Source organism: Sciurus vulgaris (genome assembly GCF_902686455.1).
Source record: "Sciurus vulgaris genome assembly, chromosome: 1".
NCBI lineage: Eukaryota > Metazoa > Chordata > Mammalia > Rodentia > Sciuridae > Sciurus > Sciurus vulgaris.
In genome coordinates, this window is record NC_136461.1 from 28,944,890 (window position 1) to 28,961,430 (window position 16,541).

Below are 16,541 nucleotides of genomic sequence, written 5' to 3' on the forward strand. Positions count from 1 at the left end.
CTTCTGATCCACGGACCTGGACACATTTTATCAGGAGCCAAGGATAAGAAAACTAGAATTATATTACATATGAAGAGTTCTGAAAAATAAAAAAGCAAGAAAGGCAATGAAGTCAAGCAGTAGAGGGGAATGAAGAGCATTCTTGGATGTTTTGGCTTTCTATTGGCTACTGTAAATTTTTTAGGAAGGGTATACAACATGACCTGATCATCATTTGAGGAGGATGATCCAAAGAGCAGTGTAAACAGACCAGAATGGCAAAGAGACACCTGCCAAGAAGCTATTACAAAATCAGGCAGAGGATGCGAACAGGTTATTCACGTTCTCCCTTGGCCCTCTGTGACTGGGCTGAGTCCACAGGTTGAAATCAAGCCATGGGGCAAACAGGGATGTAGAAGCTAGAATCAGGCAAGGCCTGACCATCCCAAAGGGCCTTCAAGGGCAGGAAAAAAGAGGTGTGTGCAGGAACAGAAGGAGAAGGTGGAAAAACAGGATCCAAAAAAAAAAAAAGGAGGGAAGTAGGATGAGGAGCTGTGTCACTAAGCCTCGTCAATTATATATATATATATTTCCCCACATTCAATTTTATCTCAATGTGGCTCATGACCGCTTCCTGCTCTCTACCCCACTGCCACTGCACCATGCCCTTTTTGGTCATCACAGGCCCTTACTGGAACCCTTGGCTGTAGGAGGCTGGCAAACTTTTGATCAATTAAAAAAAAATGGTGAGAACTATTAATAGGTTGAATTATGCACTCAAAATAAAAAAAATATTTGTTAGAGTCCTAACCCCCAGTACCTTATTTGGACATAGGTGACCATATTTGGAAATAGGGTTCTTGCTGATGTGACTAGTTGTTAAGTTGAGGTCATTCTGAAGCAGGGTGGGTCCCCAAACCACTATGGCTGGTGTCCTAGAAGAGAAAACTGACTGGGGATGTAGCTCAGGGGTAGAACACTTGCCTAGCATATGCGAGACCCTGGGTTCAATCCCCAGAACCTTCAAAAGGAGGACACCAAGACTCATAGCTACCACCAGAAGCTAGGACAAGGCAAGGATGGATTCGCCTTCAGGTTTCAGAGGGAGCAGAGTCCTATTGATGTCTTAATTTCAGACTTCTAGCCTCCTGAGCTAGGAGACAATATATTCCTGTTTTTCTTTTTTAGCTTTATCTATTTGTTTCCATTTATTTATTCCCTTATTTTATTTATTCACTTTATATATTTATTCACTTATTTTGTGGTACTGAGAATTGAACCCAGGGGCACTCTACCACTATATCCCCAGTCATTTTTATTTTTGGTTTTGAGACAAGGTCTTGCTAAGTTGCTGAGACCGGCCTTGAACTTGTGATCCTCCTTTCTCAGCTTCCCAAGTCACCAGAATTACAGGGGTGTTCCACTGTGCCAGACTCAATCCTGTTGTCTTCAGCCACCCAATTTGTGGTACTTTGTTATAGCAGCTAGGAAACTGACACAACCATTCAATGAAATATATATGTATTTACATATTTATAAATTACATCTATATGTACTACTATAGTGGTACTATACTACAAAATAGAATTTAAAAACAATATTTTTAAATTATTTTTATTTCATTAATGCTATATAAAATCTTTCAATGAGTAGTGTTTTTTAAGTAGGCTTCATTATGTTTGAAAACCTTGGTTAAATATCATGATACAGAAATGCAAAGATGTAATTCTAAATTCAATTATTTTCTATAAAAACGACTATCATGGTCAAATTTTAAAATTAAAAAACGATATGTTTCTTTCAAATAGAATTGTATCACTGACTGTGCTCACTCCAATTATGCAAAAATCTTGTTTCAATTTGGCTAATTCCCACTTTCCCCAGTGTCAGTCATTTGTTCTTGCAAAATAATCAAAGTGCTACATTAAAGTTTAAAGCTCACTAAAACTCTTCACTGAGAAATTTAAAACCAATTAAGGAATTGTTTCCCTGCCTTCTAAGTGTGAATTTATGAGATGTTGCATCATTTTCAGCAGCAAAATCACATAATGATGAAACAACTTCCAATTTTCAAAATGTCCTTTGCATAGCATGAATATTTTAGAAAAGCAGTTATTTTCTCACTCCTTTGAGGGAAAAATGTAATCATGTCCTCAAAGGGACATATCGCATCTTTGTTTTTTCAACATCTGTTAAGTAGCGTACTACTAAAAACCTTTTATTATCACAGAAAAAAATCAGCAAATTGGACACCCATCTTTTTGTAAAAGAAAAACATATAAGCTAATCTAAGCCAACAGCTCTTGTAAGTAATTTACCGTGAAATAATCAGTGAATCTCTGGGAAATAATAAGAGATTCTTATGACAACTCCTTACTCAGGATGTCCTTTACTCTTTGTGAAGATTATCGCATTTATTTAGCCAGACCCACACAGACTGCAACAAATCCTACAACATGAAAGAGAACAAGCCAGGGAGGGCTTTACATTCCTGTGTGCTGTGGAACTCCCACCCTACCCCCAGGAAACTGCATGTACTCTGTAACACATAAAGACTGTGGGGCCCATCTCAACTTGTGTATTACATATTAGTTATACTTGATTTTTTGCTCATTTTTTAGAAATAAGTGTATTGGTAAGCCAGGCGCCTGCACATGCCTGTAATCCCTGTACTCAAGAGGCTAGGATTGAGTCTAGGAGCTTGAGCCCAGCCTGGGCAACATGAGACACTCTTAAGGAAAAGAAAGAAAGAAATGCATTGGCAAAATGTATCTACAAAAAGCCTACAGCCAACAGCTACCATTCTACTTAGCGGTAAAAGACTCATTGCTTTCTATTGAAGAGCAAGAACAAGGCCAGCATAACTGTTCTCCCTACTCTTGCTCAACATAGTGGTGGAAATGCTGGCCACCACAACAAGGCAAGAAAAGATGAAAAAGTCATGCAGATTGAAAATGAAAGAATAAAACTGCCCCTATTCATAGATGGCATGATGATTCGCAGATGACATGAAAACTCCAAGGAATCTAAAAAAAAAAAAATTTAAACCACAAAACTAATAAGCAAGTTAAGTAAGTCACAAGACAAAAGATAAGCATACGAAAATTAGTTGTATTCCTGTGTACCAGCAATGAACACACAGACACTGATTAAAAAATGCAGGAGCACCTAAGAGACCTAAATAAGAGACACACTGTGCTCATGGATTGAAAGACTCAACATGGTAAAGATTTTGGTTCTTCCCCAAATTAATAGGTTTAATGAACTGCTATCTAAATCCCAGAAAGAATTTTCAGTTATATACAGGATTGTTGTAAAAGTATATGGAAAGGCAAAAAAACTAAAATAGCAAAAATATTTTTAAGTAAAGAATAAAATAGAAATCATTCTTAGTGAATTCAAGAGTTCTTATATAGCTACAGTAACTAATGCTATACAGTATTATTTGAGAGACACACAGATCAATGGAATAAAAAGTCGCACAAGCAATTCAGTAAAGGAAAAACAGTTCTTTTAACAAATTGTTCTGGCATAATTGGATATTCATAGGTCAAAGAAACAAACAGATCCTCACATTATAGAAAAATTAACCAACTCAAAAACATATTTAAATGTAAGGCATAAAACTATAACTTTTAAGATCATGTAGGAAAAATTCTTCAGGACCTAGGACTCAATAAAGAGTGTTTAGACATAACTCCAAAAGCATAATTCATAAAAAGAAATCTTGATAAAACTTGATTGGGGACTGGGGATGAAGCTCAGTGGTACAGTGCTTACCTAGCAAGCTTGAGGCCCTGGGTCCAATCCCTAGTACAGGCTGGGGAGGACAAACTTGATTTGACTTCATCAAAATTAAAAACTCATGCCGTGTGACAGACCATGTTAAGATAATGGAAGGACAAGCTATAACTTGGGAGAAAATATTTTATATTTTGAAAGAAAAACTAGTATCCAGAATATATAAATTCAACAGTTAAAAAATTCAATTAGAAAATGGGCAAAAGACATGGAAGTCACTGAAGGTGATTGACAGATGGTAAATAAGCACATAGAAAGATGTTCAACATTATTATCCACTAAGGAAATTAAGACCATGGTAAAACATCACTGCCCTCTTCTCAGCACAAGTAAAATAAAAAATAGTAACAACACCAAACTAAATGCTGTTGAGTATAGGGAGAAATGAAATAGAACTGGGAGAAATATAAAATAGAACAAACATTCTGGAATTTTCTTTTTAAGAATGAAACATGGTACTATCATATATACAAACTGGCAGCTGTACTCTTGGACATTTAACCTAGAAAAATGAAATCTTATGTTCCCAAAACCCTGAGTTTAAGTAAGATTCATAAAAAGAGGTACACAAATGTTTATAACAAACAGTATTATCCAAAATAGCCAAAAAAAACTCTGAACAACCCAGGTGTCCTTCAGTGAGTGAATCATTAAATAAGTAGTTGTACATCCATACTATGGAGTTCTGTCCAGCAATACGGAGGAATGAACTATTAATACATGAAACAAACTAGAAGAATCTGATCCTAGGGGAAAGCCAATCCCAAACATTATATGCTAGATTATTCCATTTATATAATGTTCTTGAAATGACAAAATTATAGAAATGGAGATTAAATTAGTGGTTGCCCAGGGTATAGGAGAGTGGTAGGCTGACAAGGATGAGCACAGAGCTATAAAAGGCATCATGAGGGATCACTGGGCTGTTGGGAATGTTCTGGACCTTGAAGGTATCCACATGAGTGTTCTGGTTATGATACTGTACTAAAGTTTTGCAAGATGGTACCATTGTGGGTAACTGGTTAAATTGTACATGGGATCTCTAGGTCATATTTCCTAATCTCTGCTGGTATGTCTACAATTGTCAAAAATTAAATTTCTAATATTCAAAAAGGTTTATATAAATAAACAGACAGGAATTCTAATATATTCTTCTCACACCATAATGAATCAACTTAGGTATATTCAACTTTAGAAATTACTGTCATATTCTACCAGTTCCTCCTCCTCAGTCTTTATGTCTTTTTTTTTTTTTTTTTTGTAATGGTGATGCTGGGGATCAACCCCATGATCTTGCTCATGCTAGTCGCTCACTCTACCACTGAGCTATATCCCTAGTCTTTCTAAAATGCAAACCTGATCATACTACTTCTGAAAATCATTAGTCTGACACATAAGGGGCTTCATGACCTGGCTTTAAGCCTTTACCCAATTGAGGTATCCTGTACACCAAACTGCTTGTAGTTTCCAATTGTGCAAAACTTCATCTGAGTGTAAGATACCTGAATATAGGTACCAGGATTTATTTTCATGTGCTCATATTATCTCTAATATCTGATCTCTAATTAAATTATCTCTAATGATTAGCGTGTTCCCTAGCACATATTAAGAGCATGATAAACCTTGACTTAAATAAACTATAGCCAGGCATGGTGGTGCACACCTATGCTCCCAGCCTCGTGGAGACTAAGGCAGGAGGATCACAAGTTCAAGGCCAGCCTGGGCAACTTCCAGACCCTGTCTCAAAATAAAATTTATAAAAAGTCTGGGAATGTAGCTTAGTGGTAGGACTACATGAGCAAGGCCCTGGGTTCAATCCCCAGTACTACACAATAAGAACAGAAAGGAAGAAAAGAAAAGAAGGAAGTCCACTATAAATATCTATTACTTTCACTTTTAATCCTAAGGGCCCAGAAGTGTGGATTCTGCTCCCCAAGAACACTGACCTGCAATCACTCCTGCCAGGTATACCAGCCCCACTCGGAGGCCTTTATGGACCATTTCCAAGGGAATACCCAAAACCAGCTGCATTAAAAGATTCCCTACGATGTGCTGAACTCTGCAGAGACAAACACAGTTGTCAAATATTAAAGCAGTTATTTCCTTGGTAGACTTTGATGTGTTGTTTATAGTTAAGGACTTGGACTTGCTAGAATTCCATTTTCAAATTTTTTTAGCAGGCAGGTCATTTTTTTTAATAAAATCTTACAAGGAGCTTCAATATGTAAAACAGATACAATGACATTTTAGAAGTATAAATGTATTTTATAAGTCCATTTTATAATAATTATAACATGAAACATCAGCGAGGCAGGCTTAAGGAAAATAAACTTGAAATTAAGGGTTTGGATGACAAATACAATCATGGCAGTCTCAGCATCTGATTTTGTTTCCATTGCAGTTTTGAAAAAAATCCTGACTTTAAATTTAAATCCTGAGTTTAAATTTCAGCATATTTTTAAACATTCTGTCTTGCAACCTCGGGATATTTAATAAACCAAGAGAAAGAGAAATTTCACTGCTGTTTTACATTTAAAAGTTACCTTTAAGACTTGCTAAAATAACTCCCATGTTCTACAATTTGGAATATAACACATTTGCATGTGGGTGTTTTCTATTACAGTCTTTAAGTAGGTTTATACATACACACACACACACACACACACACACACACACACACACACACTTTTTTTCAAGGCTGGGAATTGAACCCAGGGTTCCTGCACATGGTAGGCAAGTGCTCTACCACTGAGCTACATCCTTAGCCCAGTAAAAATATTTTTAAATAAAGTTCTTATTATCTTGCTTGTTGAACCCCACAAGCATCTCTGGAGAATCTGAACGTAATTTGAAAATTTCCCACATTAGATTACCCCTTAATTTAGTTGCTATGTAGCACAGTGTTTTATATAAATTTTTAACTGAGAATTACATTCTTTTTTTTATTTATATATTTTTAAAGGAGATTTTGGATTGCACCAAAGTTCCAAAACAAACAGGAAGTGTCAATCTTCCACAGTGCAGCCCTTCTCATGTTAGTTTTAGGGACTGTGTTTTTGCATCATCATTTACTTTACACATATCCAACAGGTCACTGAAGAGGTTCTCTGGATACACCCTGCAGAATGGATTACTTACCTTTATGATGACTATGATGCCAGCCACAACTATCAGTGCCCAAGCCATCTTCAAAGACAAACGAGAGGTACATGTCACTCAGCACAGAATAGTCTAGCAAGGACAGTTATACTAGTGTTCTGGAGCCCTCGAGCATAAAGGAGATGAGAAATATCTGCTCCTGAATTTAATGAGAAAGTCAAAGAAAGCCATCCTGTCCTCTGAGAACTCTTCGAGGACAAGGTGACCAATATTATAAAAACTCCAAACCCCATACGAACTCTTTCTGCTGCTCAACAGCAACACTAGAAGTGGCATTAAAATTACCTTCAATAGAAATACTAATTTTTTTCACCCAAATTTTATCTGCCTTCAAGATCCAACTTGAATCTGCCATCCTTGAAGCCATCCCCACCCTGTTCATTCCTTTTCTGAGTTTATCTTAAACTATAACTATTCCAACATCCATTTCTCTTCCCCCCACCCAACCTCCTCCGGTGAAGCTAGATCTAATGCTGATTTTCCCAGCCTCTGCCAGATCAAGTCACATAGTTCTGACCACTGAGCAAGTAAGAGCACTGTTAAAAGAGATCCATCTTGACGTAAGGGCTGGATGCATCCGTACCTGGTGTCCCCCTTCTTTTGGCTTTGAATGCAGAGTTGTAGCAGCCAACTTGCCAGCAAAAAAGGTCAAAAGAATACCAGAGAAAACAGAACCTCGAGCCTTGGTTTTAATAAACTGATGAACCAGTCACCTGCCTTGTACTTTTCAAATTAGAAAAAAATTAGCCTCTTGACCTGGGGTGTAGCTCAGTGGTAGGGCACTTGCTCAGCATGCTTAAGGCCCTGGGTTAAATCCCCAGCACCATATACTCCCCCACCAAAAAGAATCTCTATTTGTTCATTCACATCCCAAAACATGTCTTATACAACCCTATACGGGACATGTCTTACATAGCCTTGCAGATTCTTTCTGAGTGCCTTACTATATTCAAGGGTCTCATTTAATAACAACCACCTTAAAAGGTAAGTACTATCACCCCATTTTAAAGAAGTTAAGTAGCTATAGTATACTCTAATACTATACTGCCAACAGTCTCCTTATAATTGAAATGTTCTTGAAAGTAGAAGTCACATTTGCTCAGAACATATTTGTAAAATGGAAAATGAAAGTGTGGGAGTGTGTACAGAAATTTGGCAATTGGGGATTTTGTCCCTGACTTGTCAAACCTGAGTCCTGCATCGTATAATACTTGCTTACTTAGCCACTGGTCAAAAGAGTCATCTTTCAACTCCAGGGCTGGGTAGGTCACATAAAAAAGATTGGCATCACTGGACACCACAGGAGTCCACCAAAGAGCAGGGACCAGCAGCAAGCTGCTGGCTGGCTACAGCGGGTATGGAGGATAATGGATGCTGAGTGACATTATGAAAGATTATCTGCTTTTAGGAAATGATAAGCACAACTAAAATGTGGCCCAGCACCTCCTATGGCCTGTAACATATCAGACGGCTAACACTGATGAAAATGAATTAAGTTTTTTTAAAGAGTGTCGTTGTGGGATTATTGGGGCGGTGGGAGAGCTGGTGGTAATTTGTTTCTACCATATAATAACCTACATTAGAAAACATTTAACAACATCCATCAACTAGGGGCACCTAACTCTGATTTGATAATTATTTGGTATCTATTTGTTAAAATTCCTATATCAAAATATATTAGGTAGTTATGCAATATAAAGTCCTTTATATATAAAATATTTTATATTGCACTATAACTCAGTCAGCACTAGTGAGCTGAGGTGAGGTCTTGCTCTGGAATCAGTTGTGTGATATGCAGCAAGTGACTACAGCCTCAGATATAAGAGTGGGAGAAATACCCACCTCCTAGGCTGATGTGAAGCTCAAGAAAATGGACACGAATGTACCTTATTTATAATAAAGTTCTAAACACAATTTAGGGGCAGCAGCCAGGCAGGGTGGTGCACACCTGTAATTCCAGCTTAGCTGAAGCAGGAGGATCACAGGTTCAAGGCCAGCTGGGCAACTTAATGAGTCCCTGTCTCAAATTAAAATCTAAAAAGGGCTGGAAGTGTAGCTCAGGGCTACAGTGCTAACCTAGCAGGTGTGAGGCCCTGGGCGGGCTCAATTCCCAATACCACACACACACACACACACACACACACACACACACAAAGTTAGGAGTGACAATTTCTTACATTACTTATAATCACCTCTGACGTCAGTGACTTAACTGTCACTTCTTACCCCGCATGGACCAGCATGTATGAGATAAACCTCCAGGCTTCCTCTCTCTTCTCAGGACTGTAGATTAAGGGACTCTCCAGGATGCCTATGTCCAAGGTGATCCACTGTTTCTGAGGTTTCCACACCGCATAATAAATAAACACTGCCAGCTGACAGGGAGGGGTAGACACAAATGTTAACCACACCTTCTCCAGAGAGTGCCCCATTAAAACCCACGGGCAGTAACTGTTGAAATGATTAGCTCTTGAGTGGGCTCAGAAGATGACAGCAATTATGTTTCCCAACGGTCCCCGCCGTGGTCAACTCCTTCCCATGGTTAGGAGCAGCTGTAGACCAGTTGTTACCAAGAATCCCCTATCCCCTGCTCTTTGACACCCTGCGGTCTAGCACTAGGTTCTCTCCCACCCCCTTAAATGTCTACAGTCCTCACGTTCCCACCCCCACTATTTTATCTTTCATTTACAATTAATATGAAAATAAATCAATGCTGGCTTCCAGGAATGCAGTAAGAAAAGGGAAAAGTAGTAACTTCACAGTGGCAAAATTCATCAAACTCTGCCTCCACCAAATGGTACAGAGCAATGTCCCTGTAACATCATGTGATATCCCCTACTCCCTAATGTGATGGGAAGGGAAGGGCACTTCCCCTTTGTGGTATTCTCTTCCTAAACCCATAACTCTAGTCTAATTATGAGAAAAACATCAAACAAACTCAGACTGGGGGACATTATACAGATACCTGACAGACACCTCAAGACTGCTAAGCACATGGAAAAATAACTGAGAAACCATCAGGGATCAGAGGAGGCTGGGGAGATGTGACTACTAAGTGCAATTTGATTCCCTGGTTTGGAAGGTACCAGCGCACAGAAAGAGGACATTAACGGGAAAACTGGTAAAATCCAAATAAAGTCTGGAATTTCATTAATAGTATGGGTTAGACATTTCTACACCTTTTTTCTTTGCACTACTAGAGATGGAACCCGGGGCCCTGTGCATGCTAAGTAGCTGCTCTACCACTGAGCTACATCCCCAGCTTAGGTTAAGCATCTCTGATCTGAGAATCTGAAATTCAAATTTCTCCAAAATCTGAAAGTTTGTATCCACCAACATAGCTCTCATAAAGTTTTGGATCAGCCAGGTGTGGTGGTGCACACTTATAATCCCAGCATGAGGCAGGAGGATTGCAAGTTCAAAGCCAACCTCAGCAACTTAGAGGCCCTAAGCAATTTAGCAGGACCCTGTCTCAAAATAAAAAGGGCTGGGGATGTGTCTCAGCTGGGATAAGGTTTCAGTCCCCGGTACCAAAACAAAAAACAAAAAAAAATTGGATCTTGAAGCATTTTGAATTTTAGATTTTCTGATTAGGGTTACTCAACCTATAAAGACTATGCAAATATTCCAAAATCAGAAAAACTGAAATCTAATATTTCTGATTCCCAGCATTTCAGATAAGGGATACTCAACCTGCACGGTACCAAACATTAGCTTCTTAGTTTTGACAAATGTACTATGGAATATTAGTACATTTAACATTAAACTTACCGACACAGGAGAAATTAAGTGAGAGGTATAGGGGAACTCTCTGTTCTACCTTTGTACCTTTTCTATAAAGCTAAAATTATTCCAAATAAAAATTATTCCAAAATATAAAGTTTACTTAAGGCCTGGGGGTAGAGCTCAGTGGTAGAACACTTGCTTAGCATGTACAAGGCCCTGGGTTCCCTCCCCAGCACGACCAAAAAAAGAAGAAGAAAAAGTTAAAATAATTCAAAAAGCAGATCTTTCAGATCTTTCCGTAAGAGTCAGAAATCCTAGGGGTACCCCCTGACCCACTGCAGGAAGCTGGGCACTCTATGCACAGTCACGTTTATACCATGTGGCCTTGTCCCATTCATCCTCCAACCTTCCTCCCACCCCCACACACAGTTGATGGGAACATGAAAATCCAGAAATCCACAGAATGAAAGAATAAATGAAGGGAGAAGCAGATAGAACCCACATACACCCCTAATAACTTCTCAGTCATAAGTGAATCCCACAATAAAACCCCATGAGAAAACAGAGAGCTACCTGCCTTCAACCAAAACAGCCTTGACAAAGGGTCTCCTGGGAATTCTTACACATCAGTTTTTTGGGGTTTGTTTTTGTTTTTTGGGGGGTACCAGGGATTGAACTCAGGGGCACTTGACCACTGAGCCACATCCCCAGCCCTATTTTACATTTTATTTGGAGACAGGATCTCACTGAGGTGCTGACTTTGCTGAGGCTGACTTTGAACTCACAATCCTCCTGCCTCAGCCTCCCAGGCCACTGGGATTATAGGAGTGTTTCTGTCATTATGAGTCATAAGAAACTTGGCTGCCATGATGGCTAAATTTATATGTCACCTTCCAAGGTTAATACAGTACCCTGATAGTTTTTCTGAAACTTCTATTAACATTTAAATCAGTAGACTTTAAGTAAAGCAGATTTTCCTCCATAATGTGAGTGAGTCTTGCCCAATCAGTCATTTGAAGGCTAAATAGAAAAGATTGCCCTCCATTAGGAAAAGGGAATTCACCCAGCAGACAGCCCTGGACTCAAACTGCAGCGCTTCCCTGGGTCTCCAGCCTGCCAGCAGCTTGCCTTGAAGATTTTGGACTTGCCAAGCCTTCATAATCATTTGAGCTAATTTCTTAAAATAAATCACAATCTGTGTGTGTGTTTGTGTGTGTGTGTGTGTATGTGTACACATTCACTCCTACCCCATTGATTCTGTTTTTTTCTGGAGATCCCTGATTAATACGATCCCTGATAAGGAAGCTGAGGCATCAGTGGGAATTAAGATTGTGTTAGTTAGGGACGTTCTAATGTCCCTGAAGTCACACCCACATGCAGCCATGCTCTGCCATTTTCTTTCTGAGACAACAAGGATGGGAGGAAAGTTCTCAGGACAAGTCTAGTCCTGGCCCAGTCACTAAGACAAGCCCTTAGGTGAGTCGTCCCACCCCTCTGAGCCTTGCAGTCTTGTGAATGCAAAAGGGCTGACCAGATCAGAGGCTGAGCACACACCCCGCGCCCAGAGGACACATCCTTGGAGGATCCCGCCTTTTTTTCTCTGAAACTCGAGAAAATTGTCCAATTAAACTCCATCCTTGGTGGAGGGATGAAGAGCACAGGAAGCCAAGAAAGGCAGCTCTGGAGAGGGGCCGACTGTGGGGGGCATCCCGGGCCAGTCCCCAGCCTCTTCTCCAGGTCAAGGCCTTGCGGGCGTTGGGTTCGCATCTCCCGCCACGCACGACGCTTACCTCGGCCAGGCTGATGGAGATGATGAACAACGGGGGCGGGAAGCAGTTAGCTCTCTCCAAGTATGTTCTTCGGACTGGCTCAGGAAGCATCCACTTTGAGACGATCCTGTGGACCTTTCTATTCCTGGGGGGGTCTTTTCCTCCCCCATCTACCCAAGTTTTCTCTTCTTCCAGCTCTTCTTTGTTCTCTCTCTCCATATTCAAATTCACACTCCGCATCTCCAAATCATGAGCAGCAGCCATTGTCTGGGGTCCTCCCTTCACCTGAAAGGGACAAGAAGGCCAGGTCACTAAAGGGAACCCTGTGGTCTTCAGGCTGTGGCTCTTTTCCTGGGTTCTCTGGTACAACTGTTGGTTTTCCTATGTGTTGACAGGAGGCAGCTAAAGATGCTCAAAATGATCTAAACCTCCCAAATTAAGTTTTCACTTTACTGTCTTCCACTTGTTTCGAAAAGCATCAAATACTTTGGGGAATCAAACACTCCCATGTCTTAGGCATGTCATAAATGTTGTTTTTCCAATAAGTAAATAAATAAATACTTTAAAATAAAATGATGAGCCATGGAGTCTGACAACTGGGGTTAAAATACAGTTCTACCCCATGTCACCCGTAAGGTTCCCTTAGGTAAGTCACTTAAATTTTCCCAGTCTTTCCTCCCTTACATTTTTTAAAGTCATAATAAGGGGCTGGGGATATAGCTCAGTTGGTAGAGTGCTTGCCTTACAGGCACAAGGCCCTGGGTTCAATTCCCAGCACCAAAAAAAAAAAAAAAAAATCATAATAAAATATACACAACATAAAATTTGCCATTTTAACTGTTTAAAACATACGATTCAGTGCTTGGGTACATTTACAATGTTGTGTGAATACACCACTATCTAGTTCCAAAGTTTTTTCATCACCCCACACAAAAACCCCATACTCTTCTCACCCAGCCCCTGGAAGCCACTAATCTGCTTCCTGTCTCTATGAATTTACCTAGTCTGGATATTTTACTTAAATGGAATCATACAATGTGTGGTCCTTTGTGTCTACCTTCTTTCACCTAGCATATTTTCAAGATTTATCTATGTTGGGCTTGGGGCAGAATTTCCTTTTTCTGGATAACATTGCATTATGTAGATATACCACATTTTTGTTTATCTGTGCATCTATTAATGGACATTGGGTTGTTTCCATCTTTTGGTCATTGTGAATGAACTGCTATGAACATCTCTACAAGTTTTTATTTGAATTATCTATCTTCAATTCTCTGGGACAATTATCTTCTAGTGAAATTGCTGAGTCATATGGTAATTCTCTGCCTCATTTACTGGGAAACACTCAGATTTCATTTTAAATTGGAGACGATAGTTGTCACCCCATAGCATTGTTGGAAGATTATTTGAGATATTGCATGTAAAGCACTTGGAACCATATCTGCCGTGTAGTAAACACTCCAAAATTATTAGTTATTGGCAATGGATGGGTGGGAGGATGGAATGGACAGAACTGAGCCTGGGGCCTGTTTTCACAGGCAAGTTATTGGAAATCAGATCAAATTCAATTTATTTCCAAATGAATCTCATTAGGCAATTTTCCACTTTCCAGTAGGTTATATTCAATAAATCTAGGGAGGAAGCAAATTCTTTTAATTTTCTTTTCTGCAGCAATTTTTCTAAATAAAGACTTTTTTCCTCCCCGGCATCTTACACCTTCCCACTCACCCTCCCTCCCCCACAGCATCAGACATTAAGTCTGTAGACCTACTAGCTGCTTTATTAATTTTTCTTGAACATTGATCATTATTTCTAGTTTTTAACCCCTTCTTACAATTGATGAAACTACAGTGTGCATTTAAGATCAGCAGCTTTTAACTATAAATATTAAGGCATTTAAGAAATAAGTTCAGGTTGGGAATGTGGCTTATTGATAGAGTACTTACTTAGCATTTTGTGAGACCCTGGATTTGATTCCCAGTACTACAAAAAATAAGATAAAGTAAAATATCCAGCACAGTGAATTGGCACACACCTGTATTCCCAGCAACTCAGGAGCTGAGGCAGGATGATGTCAAGTTCAAGGCCAGACTTGGCAATTTAGTGAGACCCTGTCTCAAAATAAAAAATAATAATAAATTATTGGGGATGTGGTTCAGTGGGGGAGAGCCTCTGGGGTCAGTCCCAGTACCACCACCACCACCACCCCTGAAAAAACACAAATAAAATAATAAGCTCAATTAGGAATTATTAACATTGTGTGAATAAGCCATGTTATAAATTTAAATACCACATGATCACTTTATGAGAAAATAAAATTCCACATTGTTAACAATATAACTTTACACTCATAAAAGGGGCTAGAAAAATAAGGATTACATTTTCCTCTAGATTTTTCTTTTCCTTTAGATTTCAAAATTTCCAGAAATATTATGACTTCAAGCTCACCATTTTACATATATAAATACCTAAACATATCTCCTGTGTTGAAAAGGTAACTGACCCACCAGGTCCAGAGAGGAGTCATTGTGTGTCTGCTTTGTCCCTTGGCATAGGCAGTAAAGAGATCTGATGTGTAGTTCCAGCTACTTGGAGCTGGAGTCTAATGGGGAGTTATTTGCAGCTTTGATTTTTATTTCTCTTCAGTCAAGATCACATTCCAACTTCCCTACCTGGCTGTTCCCTTGTTCCCTGAGCACACAGCCTCTCCCTGATTCATCTTATCCCCAACAGCAGGTGCTTCTTCTGACATTCCCCATCCCTCCCACTCCTGTTTCTCTGTCCCACGTCTGAATTTCTGAGTATAGTTAACTATATTACCAATCGGATTGGCAACAGTGAAAAAGACTAATACTGTCCCACACTAACAAAACTGTGTGGAAATGAGTGCAGGGTGTGAGGGACAAATTGACACAGCCTCTTGGAAGACAATCAGGCAGCTTCTACAATACATAAAAAGCATATACCTTTCAACAGAACAGCCAACTTCTAGAATGTTATCCAGCAAATGTATCTGAGCAAGTACACAAAACTATATTCCAAGGATGTTCACTGCAAAACTACTTATGGTAATGAAAAATTGTAAATGACATAAATATACTTCAGTGGTGCTGTTACATTTTCTGGTGGTTCTGATTCTTAGGAAGTACGTCCTTGTACTGCACTGAAACCTGCTCACTAGGACATCTGTTCCTGGGTCCAAGGTTTCCCTCCCTAAGATCTCACAAAGCCAAGTCTAATCTAAGGTCATTAATTTTGTCCTTGTTTGGGTGTGGCCTGCAAATGAACTCCATGAGCTCTCTAGGTCAAAGTGGGACAGTGTCTAGAAGCACACTTCACCAGCAAATTAGGAGGCCCAAGTGAATAGAGCATGACTCTTAAAGCGAGTGGCAATGATCCCACACAGTATAGACTCACCAGGACATGAAAGCATCCACAGCTATCCAATTATTTGGTGACTCTTGGTCATGGTGTCACTCATTAAATGGATATTTACTGTACTGTACTAAGGCTGTCTTTACTGTTGGCGTGATGTTAGGTGGCACCTCCCAACTCTTATCTAAGCAAGTTGCTACTGCCTGCTTTTTGTTGCAATGCCACACACATACAGATCAAAACTGGTTGGCACTGCTGTGAAATCTTCTCACACTGCCACTAGGAGCAACTAGGGTATATTGTTAGAATGCCTCTAGTCTTATGGCTTAAAAAAGGCCATGTCCCTCCTGCACCCCAAGAACCAAAACCCTTGCCTTCATGGTTAGCAAGTTCTCTTAGGAAGAGGCAAGGTGGAAAGAACTCTCCTGTCTCCTGACCTTGCCCGGTATAAGCACTGTATGTGTTATGAATCACAGAGCCAGTATGTTGGCCAAAGACTGGGAAGGGTAGGTCTGTGCTTGTTTACCCAAAATGGTTGTCTACCTTTAAAAAAAAAAAATCAACAGAAAGAGAGTTCCATGAAGGAATTTCCACAGGAAACCCTTGACATTAGCAAGGGATTTTTTTTTTTCAAAGACTTTTAAGATATTCTGATTCACTACATATTACATAGTATCTCCCAAAATTCTGTTGTAAATTGTAATCAGAAAATTGTTGGTTCTATTTCAGTTT

The 16,541-nt window shown here is 39.5% G+C and overlaps 1 protein-coding gene and 1 long non-coding RNA gene across 6 annotated transcripts in view; one reads left to right on the forward strand and one right to left on the reverse strand.

The window, feature by feature from the left end:
• Positions 1-5,892, forward strand: part of LOC306645857 — a 41,551-nt gene extending 35,659 nt beyond the window's left edge. The window contains exon 2 of the long non-coding RNA XR_013759746.1: positions 5,688-5,892. This is a non-coding gene — a long non-coding RNA (uncharacterized lncRNA). The remainder of the gene's footprint in view (positions 1-5,687) is intronic.
• The window catches only part of RHBDL2 (rhomboid like 2), a 45,978-nt gene that overhangs the window by 18,185 nt on the left and 11,252 nt on the right, over positions 1-16,541 (reverse strand). For 4 of the 5 annotated variants that reach the window (XM_079113765.1, XM_079113761.1, XM_079113763.1 and 1 more), the window contains 4 exons: positions 14,470-14,545; positions 12,456-12,719; positions 9,166-9,314; positions 5,727-5,839 (listed from right to left, as the gene is read on the reverse strand). In XM_079113765.1, the coding sequence (XP_078969891.1) occupies positions 5,727-5,839; positions 9,166-9,314; positions 12,456-12,698 (505 nt within the window). In that variant the 5' untranslated portion in view covers positions 12,699-12,719; positions 14,470-14,545. The remainder of the gene's footprint in view (positions 1-5,726; positions 5,840-9,165; positions 9,315-12,455; positions 12,720-14,469; positions 14,546-16,541) is intronic. The other variant, XM_079113762.1, reaches the window with a different exon arrangement.